The sequence below is a fragment of the Jaculus jaculus genome, chromosome 6 (assembly GCF_020740685.1).
Source record: "Jaculus jaculus isolate mJacJac1 chromosome 6, mJacJac1.mat.Y.cur, whole genome shotgun sequence".
Taxonomy (NCBI): domain Eukaryota; kingdom Metazoa; phylum Chordata; class Mammalia; order Rodentia; family Dipodidae; genus Jaculus; species Jaculus jaculus.
Window position 1 is genome coordinate 139,578,885 of NC_059107.1, and position 17,154 is coordinate 139,596,038.

At 38.9% G+C, this 17,154-nt stretch overlaps 1 protein-coding gene across 4 annotated transcripts in view; it reads right to left on the reverse strand.

Moving 5' to 3' along the window:
* Cdk17 (cyclin dependent kinase 17) overlaps nt 1-17,154 on the reverse strand; it is a 99,845-nt gene that overhangs the window by 38,279 nt on the left and 44,412 nt on the right. For 3 of the 4 annotated variants that reach the window (XM_045152857.1, XM_045152858.1, XM_004650197.3), the window contains exon 2: nt 2,256-2,402. In XM_045152857.1, coding sequence (XP_045008792.1) covers nt 2,256-2,373 — 118 coding nt within the window. In that variant the 5' untranslated portion in view covers nt 2,374-2,402. Of the gene's footprint in view, nt 1-2,255; nt 2,403-17,154 lie in introns of those variants that run through there. The other variant, XM_045152859.1, reaches the window with a different exon arrangement.

Here is a 17,154-nt window from a genome sequence, read left to right on the forward strand (position 1 = left end):
TGCAACTGAAACTCGTTTACAATGGCTAGAAGCCCTGGTGTGCCCATTCTCTTTCTTTCTCAGTTTGCAAATAAATAAATGTAAAGAGTTATCTTATCATCACATGCTCAATAAGAATATTTCTCAGGAGGCTGGCTAGACAGCTCAGCCAGTAAAAGACATGCACACACACACATCGACTGTATCCCAGAAACCACCTCCAAGATGCATACAATAAGCTGGGGGGGAAAAAAAAAAAACAAACTCAGTGGGTGAGGTGCTTGCCCTGACTTTGATCCTCAGAACCCATGTAAATATGCTGGGTATAGCAGTGTTATTATAATCCCAGTGCTGAGGTGAGGAAGACCAAAGGATCCCTAGTGCCAGTCTAGCCGCACTGACAAACTCCAGCCAATGAGAGAACCTATCTCAAAAGGGAGGATGGCTTTCCTGAAGCTAAACACAGAAGGCTGCCCTTTGGCCTATACACACATACACACACAGAGACATGTATGTACACACATGCACACTACACACATGCATGTGCACACATAGTCACATAAGAAAGATCCATACAATATTTATTTTATTTCTAAACTTCACTGGCAAATAAATTGGCAAGACTTTTCTATTATAAGAATGAACAACCTTTATTTAACAACTACTAAGAATTAAACAGTGTATCTGGGAGGTCCTCTTGCAAAAGGATTATTATTAAATCATTTTTGAGAATTGAACCAAATGAAAATATTCTTCCGCCTACATATAAACAATATCCTTTTTGTTTGTTTGTTTGTTTTTCGAGGTAGGGTCTCACTCTAGCTCAGACTGACCTGGAATTCACTATGTAGTATCAGGGTGGCCTCGAACTCACATTGATCCTCCTACCTCTGCCTCCCGAGTGCTAGGATTAAAGGCATGCAGCACCACACCTGGCTCAAATTATTATTCTTTCAAATTTCCTACTGAGCTCATTTCTCCTCTCATGTGAAAAACAAAACAACAAATATCAAGGAAAGTTTTAGTTAAAACCAACAGAGGTTGCAAGAATAGATAGAATGTGGTAGACTTTGAAGCAATGACACCTAAATTCTTCCAACAAGCTGTATAAAACAGTAAATTAGTCTTCTGAGGCAGGGAAGTAAGGTATCTGATGCCTCATAGAATACACTGACTTATGCTAAGTCAAGCTTAAGTAAAGTTTTCAGTCTATTAATATATTCCAAATTCCATGACTGTAACTTGCAGAGCGAGCCCTTTCTCTCACCTAACACAAGCGCTTTCCTGCAGCTGAAGAGAGGTGAGGGTATTCAGGTTTTATACACGGTCACAAATCTCCAAGAGCATAATTTTGAGCATAATCAAGTAAAGCTTGCCAGACACTCTGCATATCATGACACATCAGTGGCCATTTACATAAGCTCCTTTCTGGTTATGTCATGGTTATTTTATTTTTGCACAGAGAACCTTAGTCTAAAAATTTTATCAAATTTACATTTTATTCAATTTACCAAGCCTTTTATTTTATATGCAGATGTGTACAGCAGCATTTTCAATGCAAAAACACTATCAAGGATATTAAATATCATTTTTTATATCTGTCACTAGTGCTGACTACAGATAGACTGAGGGAAACATAGAACAAGAAAACAGTAAAATTTACTCACGTGACGAACCTTATAATCTATGAAATGAGTCAGTATGCATCTAGAATGTCAAACCTCGGCTGGAGAGATGGCTTAGCAGTTAAGGTACTTGCTTGCAAAGCCTAAGGACCCAAATTTAATTCCCAAGTACCCATGTAAAGCCAAATGCATACGGTGGTGCATGTGTCTGGAGTTCATTTGCAGTGGCTAGAGGCACTGGCATGCCCATACTCTTTCTCTCTCTCAAATAAATTTTTTTAATTAAAAATTTTTTAAAAACTGATGAAGCTACAAGCAGAAATGTCACAAACTTCCTATCCATTCACAACTTGTACTAGCTCAGGTTATAATAATAAAAATATTCAAGTGTTAATTTAAAAGTTATTTAACAATTAGGATAATATTTAAGAACTAATGAAAACAGAAAGATATCAGTAGGATTATAAGAACATTACCACTGTTGGTTAGAGTAGAATATTCCAATAACTAAGTAGGCAAAAGGTACATAATTTCTGTTCCCCCAAGAAACCAAGGGATGAGACAAAGAAACAAAAGAACACTATTCTCAGCTTATCTGAACAATGAAGTCATTAAATGGGGGAAATATCTGCCACCATCCCAGATATTTACCATTATCCTTGCTACTGTTTTCTTCGATAGTCATTTGTTCAGCCAATTCAGACAATGATTCATCAATAGTCTGGCTTCCTCGAAGTGTGAGGGATAATCTTCTCTTAAATTTTTTCATCCTATCAGTTGAATGTGGCTTGAAATATCCTGAAAAAGCAAACACATTTTTTTTTTGCTATAAATATTGCTATTCACAAAAGAATATCATTCTGGATATGCAGGGAATCTTTAGCCTAGATATATATTAAGGAATTCTTACTTCAGTCATACAAAGAATCCAACCTTCTGTTTAAAAACAGATGTACCCACTCTGATTAATGCTTTTGGCATCAACAAAGGAACAGGTATTTATAGAAAGAGAGCGAGGGGTCTGGGGAGATGGTTCAGTGTTGGCCTATAGCAATCTGGAGACTTGAATGCAGGCAGTCTTAGGTCCTCTTGCTTGCACAAGAAGTGCACTTAAGCTTGAAGCTATCTCTCCAATCCTGCCTTTTTTTTTAAGGAAACCGTACAACTATCCTTTCCTGGTTACAATAGAATGAAACTGAAAATTAAGCAGAAGGAAGTGGTAACATTTATAAATATGTGCCAGAATGCAAGTATAGCTAAAAGTGCCGAGAGTAAATTTTTCACTTTAACCGTTGACATTAAAAAAAACAAACAACTATCTGCCGGGCGTGGTGGCACACGCCTTTAGTCCCAGCACTTGGAAGGCAGAGGTAGGAGAATTGCCATGAGTTCAAGGCCAGCCTAAGATTACATAGTGAATTCCAGGTCAGCATGGGCCAGAGTGAGACCCTACCTCAAAAAGCCAAAAAAAAAAAAAAACTATCTGGCTGAAGAGATGGCTCAATGACTAAAGACACTTGCTTCAGAAACCTGCCAGTCCAAGTTCAATTCCCCAGTGCCCATGCTAAAGCCAGATTAGAATGTGGTACATGTATCTGGAGTTCTTTTGCAGCAGCAAGAGATTCTAGTGTACCTATATTCTCCCTCTCCTTCCCCCTTCCCCTCTTTTTGTTCCTCTTCTTCCCCCCTCTCAAATAAATATTTTTGAAAACAAAATCTCAAATTAAAAACCTAATCATACATGTTATAGAACTAGAAAACCAATGAACAAATTAAATCCAAAACTAGTAGAAAGAAAGTCCTAATGAAAAACAGAGGGGAGATAAAAACAAAACACACAGTGGTTCTTTGAGGAGGCCAAAGGAGACACATTAGACTGAGAACAGAGATGAAAGTAGGTATGCTATTACCAATTATGTAGAAGTAGAAAGGGTTAAAGAAAATGCTATGAATTGCCCACCAACAAATGAATGACCTAATAAAGTGGCAAACCCCTAGAAGCCCATGAAGTGCCAAAGCTAATGCATGAAACACACTGGCCATCTCAGTAGACCTGCGACAGCTGAGAAGAATGAGTCAGTGCAACCAGGCCTTGGACAAGATGGCTTTCCTGCTGAGGTCTATGAAATATTCTAAAAAGAAGTTAGCCCCAGTCCTTCCTTTAGTCTAAAAAACTCAAAACTGGGAAATCCTTCCTAATTCATTCTGTCACTATTACACAAAAAAAGGCAATGAAAGATAAATACAGGTGCAATATTCCTTAGACAAATACTAGCAAATCAAATGCAGCATAATTAAAAGATGTAATCCAGACTAAATGGAATTAATCCCATGAATGCAAAGGTGGTTTAGCTTAAGAAAATCAGTGTTAAATACCACATTAGTAAAATGCATAAACATCACGATAAATAAAAAAATATCTGACACAACACCCCTTCATGACAAAATCATGACAAAAACAGAAAGAAATTTCCTCAACTTGATAAAAATTACTGTGGTGGTTTCAATTAGGTGCCCCCCCCCCCCAACCATAGACTGTTTTGAGTGCCTGGTCCCCAGCTGGTGGCAGTTTGGGAGGTAGAGCCTTGCTGGAGGAGGTATGCTGATGGGGGCAGGGGTGTTACAGCTAGCTCCCCCTTGCCAGAGATCAGCTCTCACTCTTGCTGCTTTCTGTCAGCTGCTGTGGCAAGATGCTCTCTGTTCTCATCCTTTTCCTACCATGCAGAAACTTCCCTCTGAGCCAAAATAAACCCTTTTCCTATCAGCTGCTCCTGGTGGGGTGATTTAGCCTAGCAACATGAAGGTAACTACAACAGTCACATATGAAAAACTCACAGCTACACAACATGTTCAGTGGTGAAAGATGACAAGAGCAGATACTGGAATTGCTATCCATTCACCCATTTGTCTACTGACTGGTCCTGTCTTTCACTTAATGGACTCACCTTGCTTCGGCAGCTCAAGTCAACACTGAGTTGACTCAAACCCATAACCTGGCAGTGGCCTGACTCTATAGCAATGTTGTCTGCAGACATCTAGCAGGGTTAGTTACCTGACACCCCTACCAAATGTCTGCGGTTTCTGGGGAGGGTCATATATCCATCAGCCTGCAGCTTCTGCCACGATAAGGCTTCTTTGAAACTCCTTGCACTCTGATGCCAATTCTTTAGCCCTTAGTAGCTATTCTGAAACCTACATATATAAAATATTTAAGGGATGGAGAGATGGTTCAGTGGTTAAAGCACTTGCCAGCAAAGCCAAAGGACCCAGGTTCAATTCCCAGTAGCCATGGAAATCCAGTTGCACATGTGCCTAGAGTTCCTTTGCAGTGGCTAGAGGCCCTGACGTGCCCATTCTCTCTCTTCCCCCCCTCCCTATGTCTATCTCTCTTCACTCTCTCAAATAAATAATTTTTGTAAAATGATTGAAATAACACCCAACATGGCTCAGGTAATTTTGTGGAAGAAGGGGTGTAAAGATTGTTAGAGCCACAAGTTGGGACATTATGCACAGAGACATTGCCTCTCCCCCATAACTGAACACTGCCCCATAATGCATGACCCACAATCCCCATGGGTTGACCTGCATACCCAGTGAAGAGGGCTTCTTTGGAAAAGGGACAGGGAGGAGGGAATGGTACTAACATGTTTGTTTACATACTAAGTATGTCTGTAACTAATAAAAATAAATTTAAAAACAAGATTGAAATAAAAGAATCTGTGTTTGCCTTATCCAACTATCAAGGAGATCAAAAGGCTATCTGACAAACTGATGCTAATGAAACTGCCATCTTTGTGATTTTATTGTTAGTGTATAAATTCTGACATTAAGGAAAGAAACATGTGTCTCACCCATGTTTTTGATACATGGTGCTCATGATAACATACAAGAAATGCAAGTAAAGCCACAACAAGGCATCCCTTACCAATAAGGCTAAGGGGAGAGAGGGAGGGAAGATTTAAAAAAACCAAAAAGCTACTAATGACAATATGGAAAAATTGGAACACAGTTGCACTCGCTGCTTAAAGAAATACAAAACAGTGCAGCTATTATGAAAGATGGTTTGGTGATTCCTCAAAAAGTTTAAATAAAGAATAAACTTATAACCTGACTTTTCCACCATCCTAGAGAAACATTCAAAAGAACAGAAAATGGGGTCTCAAAACAGACAGTTATATACCCATGTTAATTAGTAGAATTTTTCACAACAGCCAAGTGGTAGAAATAATCTTCCAATCAATAAATGAATGACTTTAACAAGATGCAATATATATAATAGGATGATATTCTTTCATTGTTAGAATGACATTTTGACACGCTATATTATGATGAACCTTAACATTACACATAACATAGTAAGGCAGGCACAAAAGGACACATTACTTGATTCTACCTAGATGAAATATCTACAATAAGCACAATCATAGACAGAAAACAGAAAAGGTGAGCAAGAATTTGAGAAGAGGGATCTTCGGGTTCAATCCAAACTGCTGTCCCCCCCCCAAAAAAAAAAATCAGAGAAGCACTTAACAAACATATACACACTTTTCAATGCATGTATTTGCATAAATTATACCAAAGGTCTGGTTTATTAGGCATTTCAAAGATAAATGTTTATCTACTAAAAGTTATTTTCTTTAAACATATTTTTAAATATGTTGTCTTGTCTACTCGTCCATAGGTTAAAATGCAACTGTAAGTAAAGTCTAACTTACAAATCACTCCAGATGTAGACAGTACCTCATCATGAATAATCAACTGCTTTGCAAATGATAAATCCTCACAAAGGGGTATTTGTCTTAAACAGCTGTTCAGTTTCAGTGAATTCTAAAAATCATCTACTACAGATGCCATCTGATACTTTTGAAAACAGCTCACTCAGCACAGAACCAAGAAAGCAATTTTAGCTACTTGTGGTAGACCCTCACTCTGATACACAGACAGCTTCATACAAAAGAAAAAAGAAGCACAGGGGCAAAATACTAACAGAAGAGTACATAACAGATCGGTCTTTTTATAAATGGATCAAATTCTCTTTTAATTGTGTACTCTACTTATATTTATTTAACCAAATCCTCTTTGACTTAAAAAAAAATAGGACCTTTAAATTATAAAACCAGAAAGTTCAGTATTAGTGTTCTTTTCAAAATACTTGCTCTGTCATCAATTGGTGACTAGTGACACATTATCCTATCAAAATTTAAACTTGTCTACTGTTAATCAAAAACAAATCTTTTTTACATTGTTTAGAATATTTTCCTTATTTATTTGCAAGCAGAAAGAAAATGAATGAGAAAGATAAGGTACACCAGGGCCTCTAGCCACTGCAAATGAACTCCATATACATAAACCACTTTGCATCTGGTTTTACACGGGTGCTAGGAAATTGAATCTGGGTTATTATGCTAGGAAATTGAATCTGGGTTATTAGGCTTCGCAGGCAAGCACCTTAACCACTGAGCCATCTCTACAGCCCAATTCTTCCATTTAAAAAAAATATACTTATTTGAGACAGAGTCAGTATGTGCATGCCAGCGCCTCCTGCCACTGTGAAATGTGGCCTTTAATCCCAGCACTCAGGAGGCAGAAGGAAGGAGGACTGCCATGAGTTCAAAGCCACCCTGAGACTACATAGTGAATTCCACGTTAGCCTGGGCTAGAGTGAGACCCTGCCTTAAAAAAAAAAAAATAAAGAAAGAAAGAAAGAAAGAGAAAGAGAATGAAAGGTCCAGAGACAAACACCTGCATCACTGCCCTTCAGATAAGACACATGTGCTACCACCTTCTGCATTTGGCTTTATGTGAATACCAGAGCATCGAACCAAGGCCATTAGGTTTTGCAAACAAGTGCCTTTAACTGCTGAGCCATCTCTACAGCTCCCCTCCTATTTGCTGATGCTGAGATCAACCTAGGGTATACTATATGCCAGTAAAATGAGCTTTTTCAATCTCAGGAATAACTGACTACAAAGGCCCAACCAAGGTAAAGTATGCTACTTCTGAAAGGGTAACATGCAACTTTTGCTGATACATTAAGATTTCCTTTAAGGGCTGAGGAGATAGTTCAGACTGTAAAATGTTTGCTTTACAAATATGAGAACCTGAATCTGATGATTATACCCACATGAAATTTCCAGGCAAGGTGGAGAAGCATGCAATCCTAGCTCTGGGGAAGTGGCAAAAGGAAAATCTCCATTTGTCTGCCAGCCAGCTACCCCAGTCTACTTGGTGACCCCCCAGGACAATGACAGATTCTGTCTCGAAGAATTCCTGAGAGAAGGCATCTGGGGGTTGTCCACTGTCCTCCACATGCACAGATACACATTTGCACACACACTTGCATACACACAGTTTAGAGACAGTATGTTTAAGAATCTCTGCTTCTGAGAAAAGTTTAGAGAACAAAAATTATCAAAATACAGTTCTTGTCTTTAGCAGATAAATTAAATCATAACTTCTCTCTTTACATGCATGTTTATTAATTAAAATACTGATTATTTACTTTGTTAAGAATGAAAGGTCCAATAGCTGGGTATAATGGTGTATACCTTTAATAACAGCAACTGCAAGGCAGAGGTAAGAGGATTACCATGAGTTTAAAGGCACCCTGAGATAACATAGTGAATTCCAGGTTAGCATGGGCTAGAGTGAGACTCCACCTTTAAAAAAAAAGAGAGAATGAAAGGTCCAGAGACAAAAACCAGCATCACTGCCCTTCACATAAGAAATATAGAACAGCTGGGCATAGTGATGCACACCTTTAATCCCAGAATTTACAAGGTAGAGATAGGAGGATTGCTGTGAGTCGAGGCCACCCTTAGACTACATAGTGAATTTCAAGTCACCCTAGGCTAGAGTAAAATCTTACCTCAAATAAAAAGAAAAGAATTACAGAACAGCAAACAATTATGCAATGTGTGGTGGTTTGTATTATATGCCTCTACAACCTCATGTGTTTTAAATGCTTGGTTCCCAGGTGATAGCAATTTGCTAAGTGGAACCTTGCAGGAAGAGGCGTATTGCTAGGGCAGAATTATGGGTGTTATAGCCAGTTTCCTCTTGCTAGAATCCAGCTCACCCTCCAACTATTTCCACCTGCTGCCATTTTTTCCCTGCCATCATGGAGCTTCACCTTGAGAATATAAACCAGACAAATACTTTCCTCCCATCAGCTGCTTATAATTAGGTATTTTGGACCAGCAAAAGTAAGGTAACTACAACAAAAAATTGGTACCAGAGAAGTGGAGTCATTACTGCTACAAAACTGATTGTGTAGCTTTTAGCCTTTTAGAACTGATTTGAAGGAGTAGGGTTTTAAACCTGGGTCTAAGAGATGTACTTTAATGCTGTAAGCATAATTTGATGGACTATTCTGGTCAGAGTGGAAAGACCTAAATGCATTAAGAACCGTCAATTGCAAAGTTTGGCTTATAATGGAAAGATAGAGTTTTGTCCCAACACTGCTAGAGAAAGTTTGTGTGAGAGGCTCACTGCATTCTTCACATGTCCTGAGAACCTGTGCAGGGTTGTGCTGCATAGCAGTGGATTGGTGTGAGCAGAAGGCTATACCACAGAAAGAAATTAAAGCTTCAGGCTGGAGACAGCACCTGCTCGGCTGCAATTGTTTGAGAGATTACAACATTAAGACTGGGCCAGCTGCTCTGCATTGGGACAGCAGGAATAATGAGGACTCTTTTGAAAGCAGGGGGCCTGAATGTGGAAGTTTTCCTGCTCTTTGGAGTTTGGTTTATCCTCACCACCCCTGATTAACAAATTTTGTAGCATATCTGGTACTTTGGGAGTGTAACAAATACAGGAAAGAAAGGGTCATTAGATTTGAAATGTGTTTTGTTGTTTGAAAATGGCCACTGGGCAATGTGAAGCAGGCTTGCTGGATTCTTTGTGGAGGTCCGACAGAGCCATGCATGTATTGAACCATGGTTTGCAGTTGTAGACCTAAGGATGTTTTAAGAGATATCAGGACTATAGTATGACTGGCAAAAAGACCTTGCTCATCAGAATGGAGTTTTCCTCAGGCTGTGAGCAATCCAGCCGGAAGGGTAGAATTTGAGCCCTAAGGATTTCATAACTGGTTAAAGTTGTCAAGACTTTCAGTTAATGCATTTGATGTTTGCCCTGTTTTGTTTTAGATCTTACATTGGGTCAATCTTTGCAGTGCCATCTTTTGCAGTGTGAAGGTTTACTCTGTTTTACTATGTGGTTTTGGTTTTATAGCTCATAGATAAGAGACTTAGACTATGGGAGTGTTTGAACACTGCTGAGATTGATAAAGACCATGAGGACTTTCAAAATTAGACTGAATGCACTACACATTTTACATCAAAGATGATCCTCAGTTTATGGGGCCAAGAGCGGAAGGTGGTGGTTTGTAGTAGATGTCCCACATAAATTCATGTGTTTTGAATGCTTGGTTACCAACTGTTGGCAATTAGGGAGCTGGAGCCTGGCTGAAGGTGTATTGTTAGGTAGGGGAGGGCTTATGGGTATTACACGCAGCATTCCTTGCCTCTGTTCATTCCATCTTTTCCCCTGACATCATGGAGCTTCCCCTCAACTTATGTCAAAATACATACTTTTATCCCATAAGCTGCTTTTGGGTGAATGGTCACTAACTAATGACAAAGGTCTGAACATCTCTGGGACCACAGTAGAGGGAAAAATACAGAGAACAGAAAAAGTCTATCACACTACAGACTCAGTAACTACTAAATGCAGGAGACTTAATATGATCTCCAACACTATGATTAGTAAAAGCCTAATATTTTGACCAATACATTAAGCAGGATTCAGCCAACAGACAATTATACCCATAACTTTAACAGAGAATTTAATATAAGTTGCTAACCAGAAACTGGTGAGTTGAAAAAGCAAAAATAAGGGCTCAGATTATTATAGAGGTAGTAATTATAAGGAGAAGCTATCAGACCTGAGGGAAACAAAGAAAGTAGCTGGAATTATTAAAGCTCACAACCCTGAGCGAGAAACCCTATGAAACTAGGATTCAGACCTGTGAAAAAGAATCAATTGTTAGGACACTTAAAAACAAGAGCTTGGAAAAGAGTCCCTGCAAAACCCAGACCCAGATCTCTGAAAAGGAAATCATTGGCTAATGCTGAGATGTGCTGAGGATGGTCTAAGAATATGAAAAAATATAAAGTGGAAACATTTTGGTATTCTGGTTCCTGCCCTGACAAAGCTTGCTGCTGCTGTGGTGATACTGAAAGTAAATGGAAATAAACAAAAGGAGAAAAATCCCATGTCTTCTTTAACTCCCTATCTTCTGCCAATACCTTCTCTTGGCAGAATGTGACAGGACTTCCAGCCACAAAATGAAGCACTTTTTAGAATTCCTGCTCTATACTACAAGTTTAACAGGGTGCTTATTTTCACTGGAAAATACATTAAAAGGCAGACCATTTGTATGGTTTATTTTTCTATTTAGATATAGTAATACTCTATAAATACTTAACTATAAAATTCTAATTATGAACATTTAGTTTTCTTACCAATCCTGGGAATGTTATATAAATAATAAATAACTAAACAAGGATACCTATTTTAAAACTCCAAATTTTGAAATAAGTGATCCTTTTGTACTCTGTATAATAAAAATAATATGCACATCTTATAAAGCAAAATCATAAATTCAAGAACTGGAAAAATGCTTAAGTACTTACTAATTACAATATCTACAGGAAAACTACATTTTCATCTATTCAATATTCACTGGAGGAAAATTAATGTGGGCTAATGAAAGGTCTAAATTGCTAAAACTTTAGATAATTCTTACATCATGACTTTCAAACATAACTCATTTTTTAGATTAAACCTTATTAATTCATCTTAAAATATTTTGTGCATGTGTGTGGTATGTGCATGTGTACATGAACATGAATGCAGATGTACATGCCAGTGTACCTGTGTGCACGTGTGTATGCAGGCCCAGAGGTTGAAGTCAGGTGTGTCATTTAAAAAAAATTGTTTATTTTTATTTATTTATTTGAAAGAGACATAGGCGCAGAGAGAGAGAGAGAGAGAGAGAGAGAGAGAGAGAGAGAGAGAGAGAGAGAGAATGAGTGCACCAGGGCCTCCAGCCACTGTAAATGAACTCCAGATGCATGTGCCCCTTGTGCATCTGGCTAACATGGGTCCTGAGGAATCGAGCCTTGAACTGGGGTCCTTAGGCTTCACAGGCAAGCGCTTAACCACTAATCCATCTCTCCATCCCAAGCATGTCATTTTTAAGACAGGGTCTCTCATTGAACCTGAAGCTCACTGATTTGGCAAGGCTAGTCAGTCAACAAGCACCACAGATGGCTTGTGTCCACCTCCCCAAAGCCAGGGTTACAAGCACATGCCACCCCACTGGCTTTTAAATAGGTGCTAAAGATCCAAACTCAGGTTCTCTTGCTCGTGTAGCAGGTACTTTATCCACTGAGTCATCTCCCCAGCCCCTAATTCATCTTAATATTTTTATTGTCTGAATGTTATAACTCATTGTTTAATATTATTTGACTATACCTATCCAGTCAAAAGCCTATAGCTTGGGAAGGTTCCTTGCGAAGGGCCTAGGTGAGATACTACTATTGGCTTAGTTGGTATGCTGTGTACAACCAAATTACCCTCTAGATACTCATGTTTATGGCCACACACGAGTGCTACTCTCACCTTTGGTCACAAAGGCTTGTTTTTACAGTTAGTGATGCTTACTGGGGAGACTCAAAATCCCTCAAAGTAGTGAACATAAGTGACTGCTGAATACTCATCACTAACGGAGACATCTCTACCATGCCTTCCAAGGCTCAGGGAAGACAACAGCGGTCAGAAAAAGAATGGAGAGGAGTGTAATGGTACCCTTTCAGATGTTACATTCATGTCCTCATAACAGTTACCATTACTTGCGTCAGACTTGCACAAAATATTCCACCCATCAACATTCCATCATGAATGGTAGAGGAAGGAAGGAAAAAAAGACATCAAAACAGAAGACAGAGTAGATGGAAAGAAAAAGGGATTCAGTGGAAGGGGAAATGGGGGAAGGAGGACATGTGATGCTAATAAGAGAGGTTTATGATCAAAATATAGTATATACTTATATGAAAGTTGCTAATAATGGTATGGAGAGATGTCATAGCAGTCAAAGATGTTTGCTTGCAAAGCCTGCTGGTCTGGATTCAATTCCCCAGTATCTATGTGAAGCCAGATGCATCAAGTGACACATGTGTCTGGAGTTCTTTTATAATTGCAGGAGGCCCTGATGTGCCTACACATATGTTTTTCTCTCTCTCTCTCTAATTAATAAAAATATGTTTTTAAAACTTAAAATGTTAACATAGAGGCTCTGGAGACATGGCTCACAGGTTAAGACACTTGCCTGCAAAGCCTAACAACCCAAGTTCAATTCCCCAGTACCCACACAAAACCAGTGGCATACACATCTGGAGTTTGCAGTGACTGGAAGCCTTGAAGCACCCATTCATATTCACTTGCATTCATAATCTCTCTCTCCTCCTTTCTCTTTGCCTCTCTTCTATCTCTCTCTCTACTTGTAAATAATTTTTTAAATGTAAATATACATATATATATATATATATACATACATACATACATACATACATATATATATATATATATTAAGGAAAAGTTAAGATAATTTGGCTAAGGCTAAGACTCAAATTCTTTATAAAAATTAGTTAAGGGCTGTACAGATGGCTTAGCAGTTAAGATACTTGCCTGTGAAACCTAAGGACCCAAGTTTGATTCCCTAGTACCCACATAAGCCAAATACACAAGATGGCGCATGCATCTGAAGTTCATTGGCAGTGGCTAGAGGCCCTGATGCACCCATTCTTTCTCTTATCTAAATAAGTAAAATGTTTTTAATTAGTAAACTATCAATCACAAATTAATATAATCATAACTCTGAACAATCAGAAATATTAAGTATGCATCACTGGTTTTATGATGATTTAGCCAAGATTATAGGTAATCCAACACCATCAATTATCAAAAGGGTATATAATGCATGCATATATGTGACTCTGGATAAACACCTGGGTCTTATTTTTTTTAATTTATTTTTGTTTATTTTTATTTATTTGAGAGTGACTGACAGACAGAAAGCAAAAGAGGCAGATACAGAGAGAGAGAGAGAATGGGCGCGCCAGGGCTTCCAGCCTCTGCAAACGAACTCCAGACGCGTGCACCCCCTTGTGCATCTGGCTAACGTGGGTCCTGGGGAATCGAGCCTCGAACCAGGTCCTTAGGCTTCATAGGCAAGCGCTTAACTGCTAAGCCATCTCTCCAGCCCCAGGTCTTATTTTTTATTGAGTAGAAAGAACTAATGACACAAAGCTAACAAAATTTGAATACTAACAAGCACCTATATGTATTTTTTTAACCTTCTTATTTCTTTTCTTTCCTCATTTCATGGCATTTTAAAATAATTTCTTCCTTTCTTTTTTATTTTGCTTTAAATATATCCTCTAGGAATGGAGAAGTGGTTCAGCAGTTAAAGGCACTTCCTTGCAAAGCCTTACAGGCTATGTTCAATTCCCCAGTCTCCATGTAAAGCAAGATGCCAAAGTGGTACAGCTATCTAGAGTTTGTTTGCAACAGCAGGAGGCCCTGGCATGCCCATATTTTCTCTTTTAGTCTCTCTCTCCCTTTCCCTCAACCAAAATACTGAATATATCCTCTAGAGTCAAGACACAGACTTTAGACATTGTGGTAGTAACTTTGGAAAAAGGAAAACTTGACAAAGTACAGCATCAGTTTTAACTGTTGATTAATTCCTCAATTAGTATTTAGTATTCACATTGTGAGCACGTGAATGTTAAAGACAGGTGAAACAAGGAAATGTGAAGTTACTTATTAACTAGAGAAGATTTAGGATTATTCTTTAATAATTTCACTAAATACTTAATGGAAAAAAAAGCAGATTTACAACTGTAAATTGGAAATTGATCCTATACTCAGCTCTCTTATCAATACAATAACTTACAACATTATGTATGAGAAACTATCCTGTTGTGTAAGTCACAGCAGAAACAAAGATGAAATGTCTAGAAAATAAAGCTCAAGGTTGGTTGTGGTGGCTTAAGCCTATAATCACAGCACGCAGGAGATGGAGGCAGGCAGAAGAAACGCCACAAGTTAAGGGTCAGCATAGACTACATATAGTTTGTTTGCTATCAGAAAAGAGTTATCACTACTTGGTGCACAATTTTACAGTATTTTAGGGCAAGAGTGATTTTGTAAACAGTCCCAAGTCTGTTTTGCCTATGTTCCATCTACAGGATTGGTGGGAAGATTCTAATAGGGGAAGAAAAAAAAAAAAAAAGAGTGGGAGACGAACAGAGCACCAGTTAAAGCTACTATTTCTTTTAGTCCAAAGGAAAACTAGAAGACCCTGTATAAGACCTGCCTGGATAAGAAATAAAATCAAAAGTCATAATCTTTACATGTGGCTATCTATTCCCATGCAATTTTATGCCTAGAATTAGGAAGTGACCAGAAATGTTTCTTCTTTCACAGGTAAGAAAAAAAGTGATTGTGAGGACAGGAGCTTCTAAGGTGGCTCTTGATTTAACTCATGTTAACCTGCCCTGCGCTCTAGGATGAAAGCCATTGTGATCAATGTACCCAGCAGCTGGTTAGCTGCTCCAGAGTCAGCAGCCAAAACAACAGCTTTGGAGTCTTCACTGGGCACTGTGCGGCCTAATATTTCAGTGCAGGCCAATTCTGTTACCACTTATTATTATAAGATATTTTCAGTTCCCTAACATAATAAGTGAACTACAAATAGTGCAAAGTACTATACATTTTAGTCTAGCATTCATTAGAAAATGAAACATTTTGACACCTTTATATGAAACCAGTATACTCAAGAGTCTACCCTAGAAATATCAGCTGAAGGAAATTTAAAAGGAAGTCTATCAGGCTGGAGAGGTGGTTTAGCAGTTAACGTGCTTACCTGAAAAGCCTAAGGACCCTTGTTCAACTCTTTAGATCCCACGTGTAAGCCAGATGCGCAAGGTGATGCAAGCATGCAAAGTCACACATGTGCCCAAGATGGCACATGCATCTAAAGTTAGATTACAATGGCTGAGGGCCTGGCACACCAATTTTGTCTCTCTCACGCTCCCACTCTTGCTGTCACATTTAAAAAAAAAAAAATCTATTGGGCTACCCTCAAAAAAAAAAGTGGGGGGGGGTGGTTAGAGTTCTCTGGTCCAGGTTCCCTGCACCAGATGGTGTGTGGACAGGCAAAGCGTGGAGTGAGTAGGCCAGATCCCTGCTTCATGGCTCCTCTCAACTCCCTGGTCCTGGTACCCTGCACCAGATGGTGTGCAGGTGGGCATGGCATGGAGTGAGTAGGCCAGACCCTGTTTCCCTGCACCTCCCAGTTCCCTGGCCCGGGTTGTGGGCAGGCACCACAAGAACTGAGTAGGCCAGATCCCTGTTCCGTGACTCTTCCCAGCTCCCTAGTCCTGACAGGACCCATTGTGCCTTGCTTGGTGAGGCCTGGTCCTTGTTTGAGCTATGGAATCAGGCCTTTTGCTCTGGTATCCTGAATGACTACTGGGTACCAACATCCTGCTCAACTGAGTCAGAGGCTGCACCAGGCAAAGGAAAAAAACTTGCTTCCTCAATAAAATAGTCTCTCTAAAATAGGCAGACAACAACGCAAAAAAGCCAATAAAAGTCAGAAAACTGAGAGATCTCCACCAAGAATGCTTAGTCTTATAATGGAAAACTCCAATGAAATTGTACAGAAATCCATTCCCAAAATGAAAATATAACAACCAATGAGACCCTGATCAAAAGAATCAAACCATCAAAGAACCATGATCCTATCAATGAAATTGAACAGAATCGTCTCTTAGAGCATTCAGCTCTGACAGTAGGCTTAACTTGATTGAAGAAAACGTTAGAACCCTCCAAAGCGATATGAACGAATTAACAGTGAGTCAAGAAATGGAAGATCTCAACAACCAGTTGATTAAGCTTAATAAAGACTTGATTAAATTCAAGAATGAATTTCATGAAGCATCAAGAAAATCAGAACTCAAACTGATATTGTAACTCAAAAAAGAAATAGACATAATGCAAAATAACACAAAAGAAAACAAAAATCAAATAGGAATTATAAAAACCTCTCTAGATCCAGGTGGCACATGCCTTTAATCCCAGCACTCAGGAGGCAGAGGTAAGAGGATCGCCATGAGCTCAAGGGCACCCTGAGACTACATGTGAATTCAAGGTTAGCCTGGGCTAGAGTGAAACCCTACCTGGAAAAAAAAAAAAAAAAAAGAAAAAAAAACCTCTTGTTCTAGAACCCCTCACCAACAGAGTTACTCATGTGGAACACAGTTCTAGAACCCAATATGGAAGACAAGACAGAAGAAACTGATCAAGAGGCCAATAACTTCACTTAAGTTCAAAAATTCAAGTAAACAGAATATGAGGGAACTGTGGGATAACATAAAAAGACCAAACATCTAGATCACAGGTATACAAGAAGGAG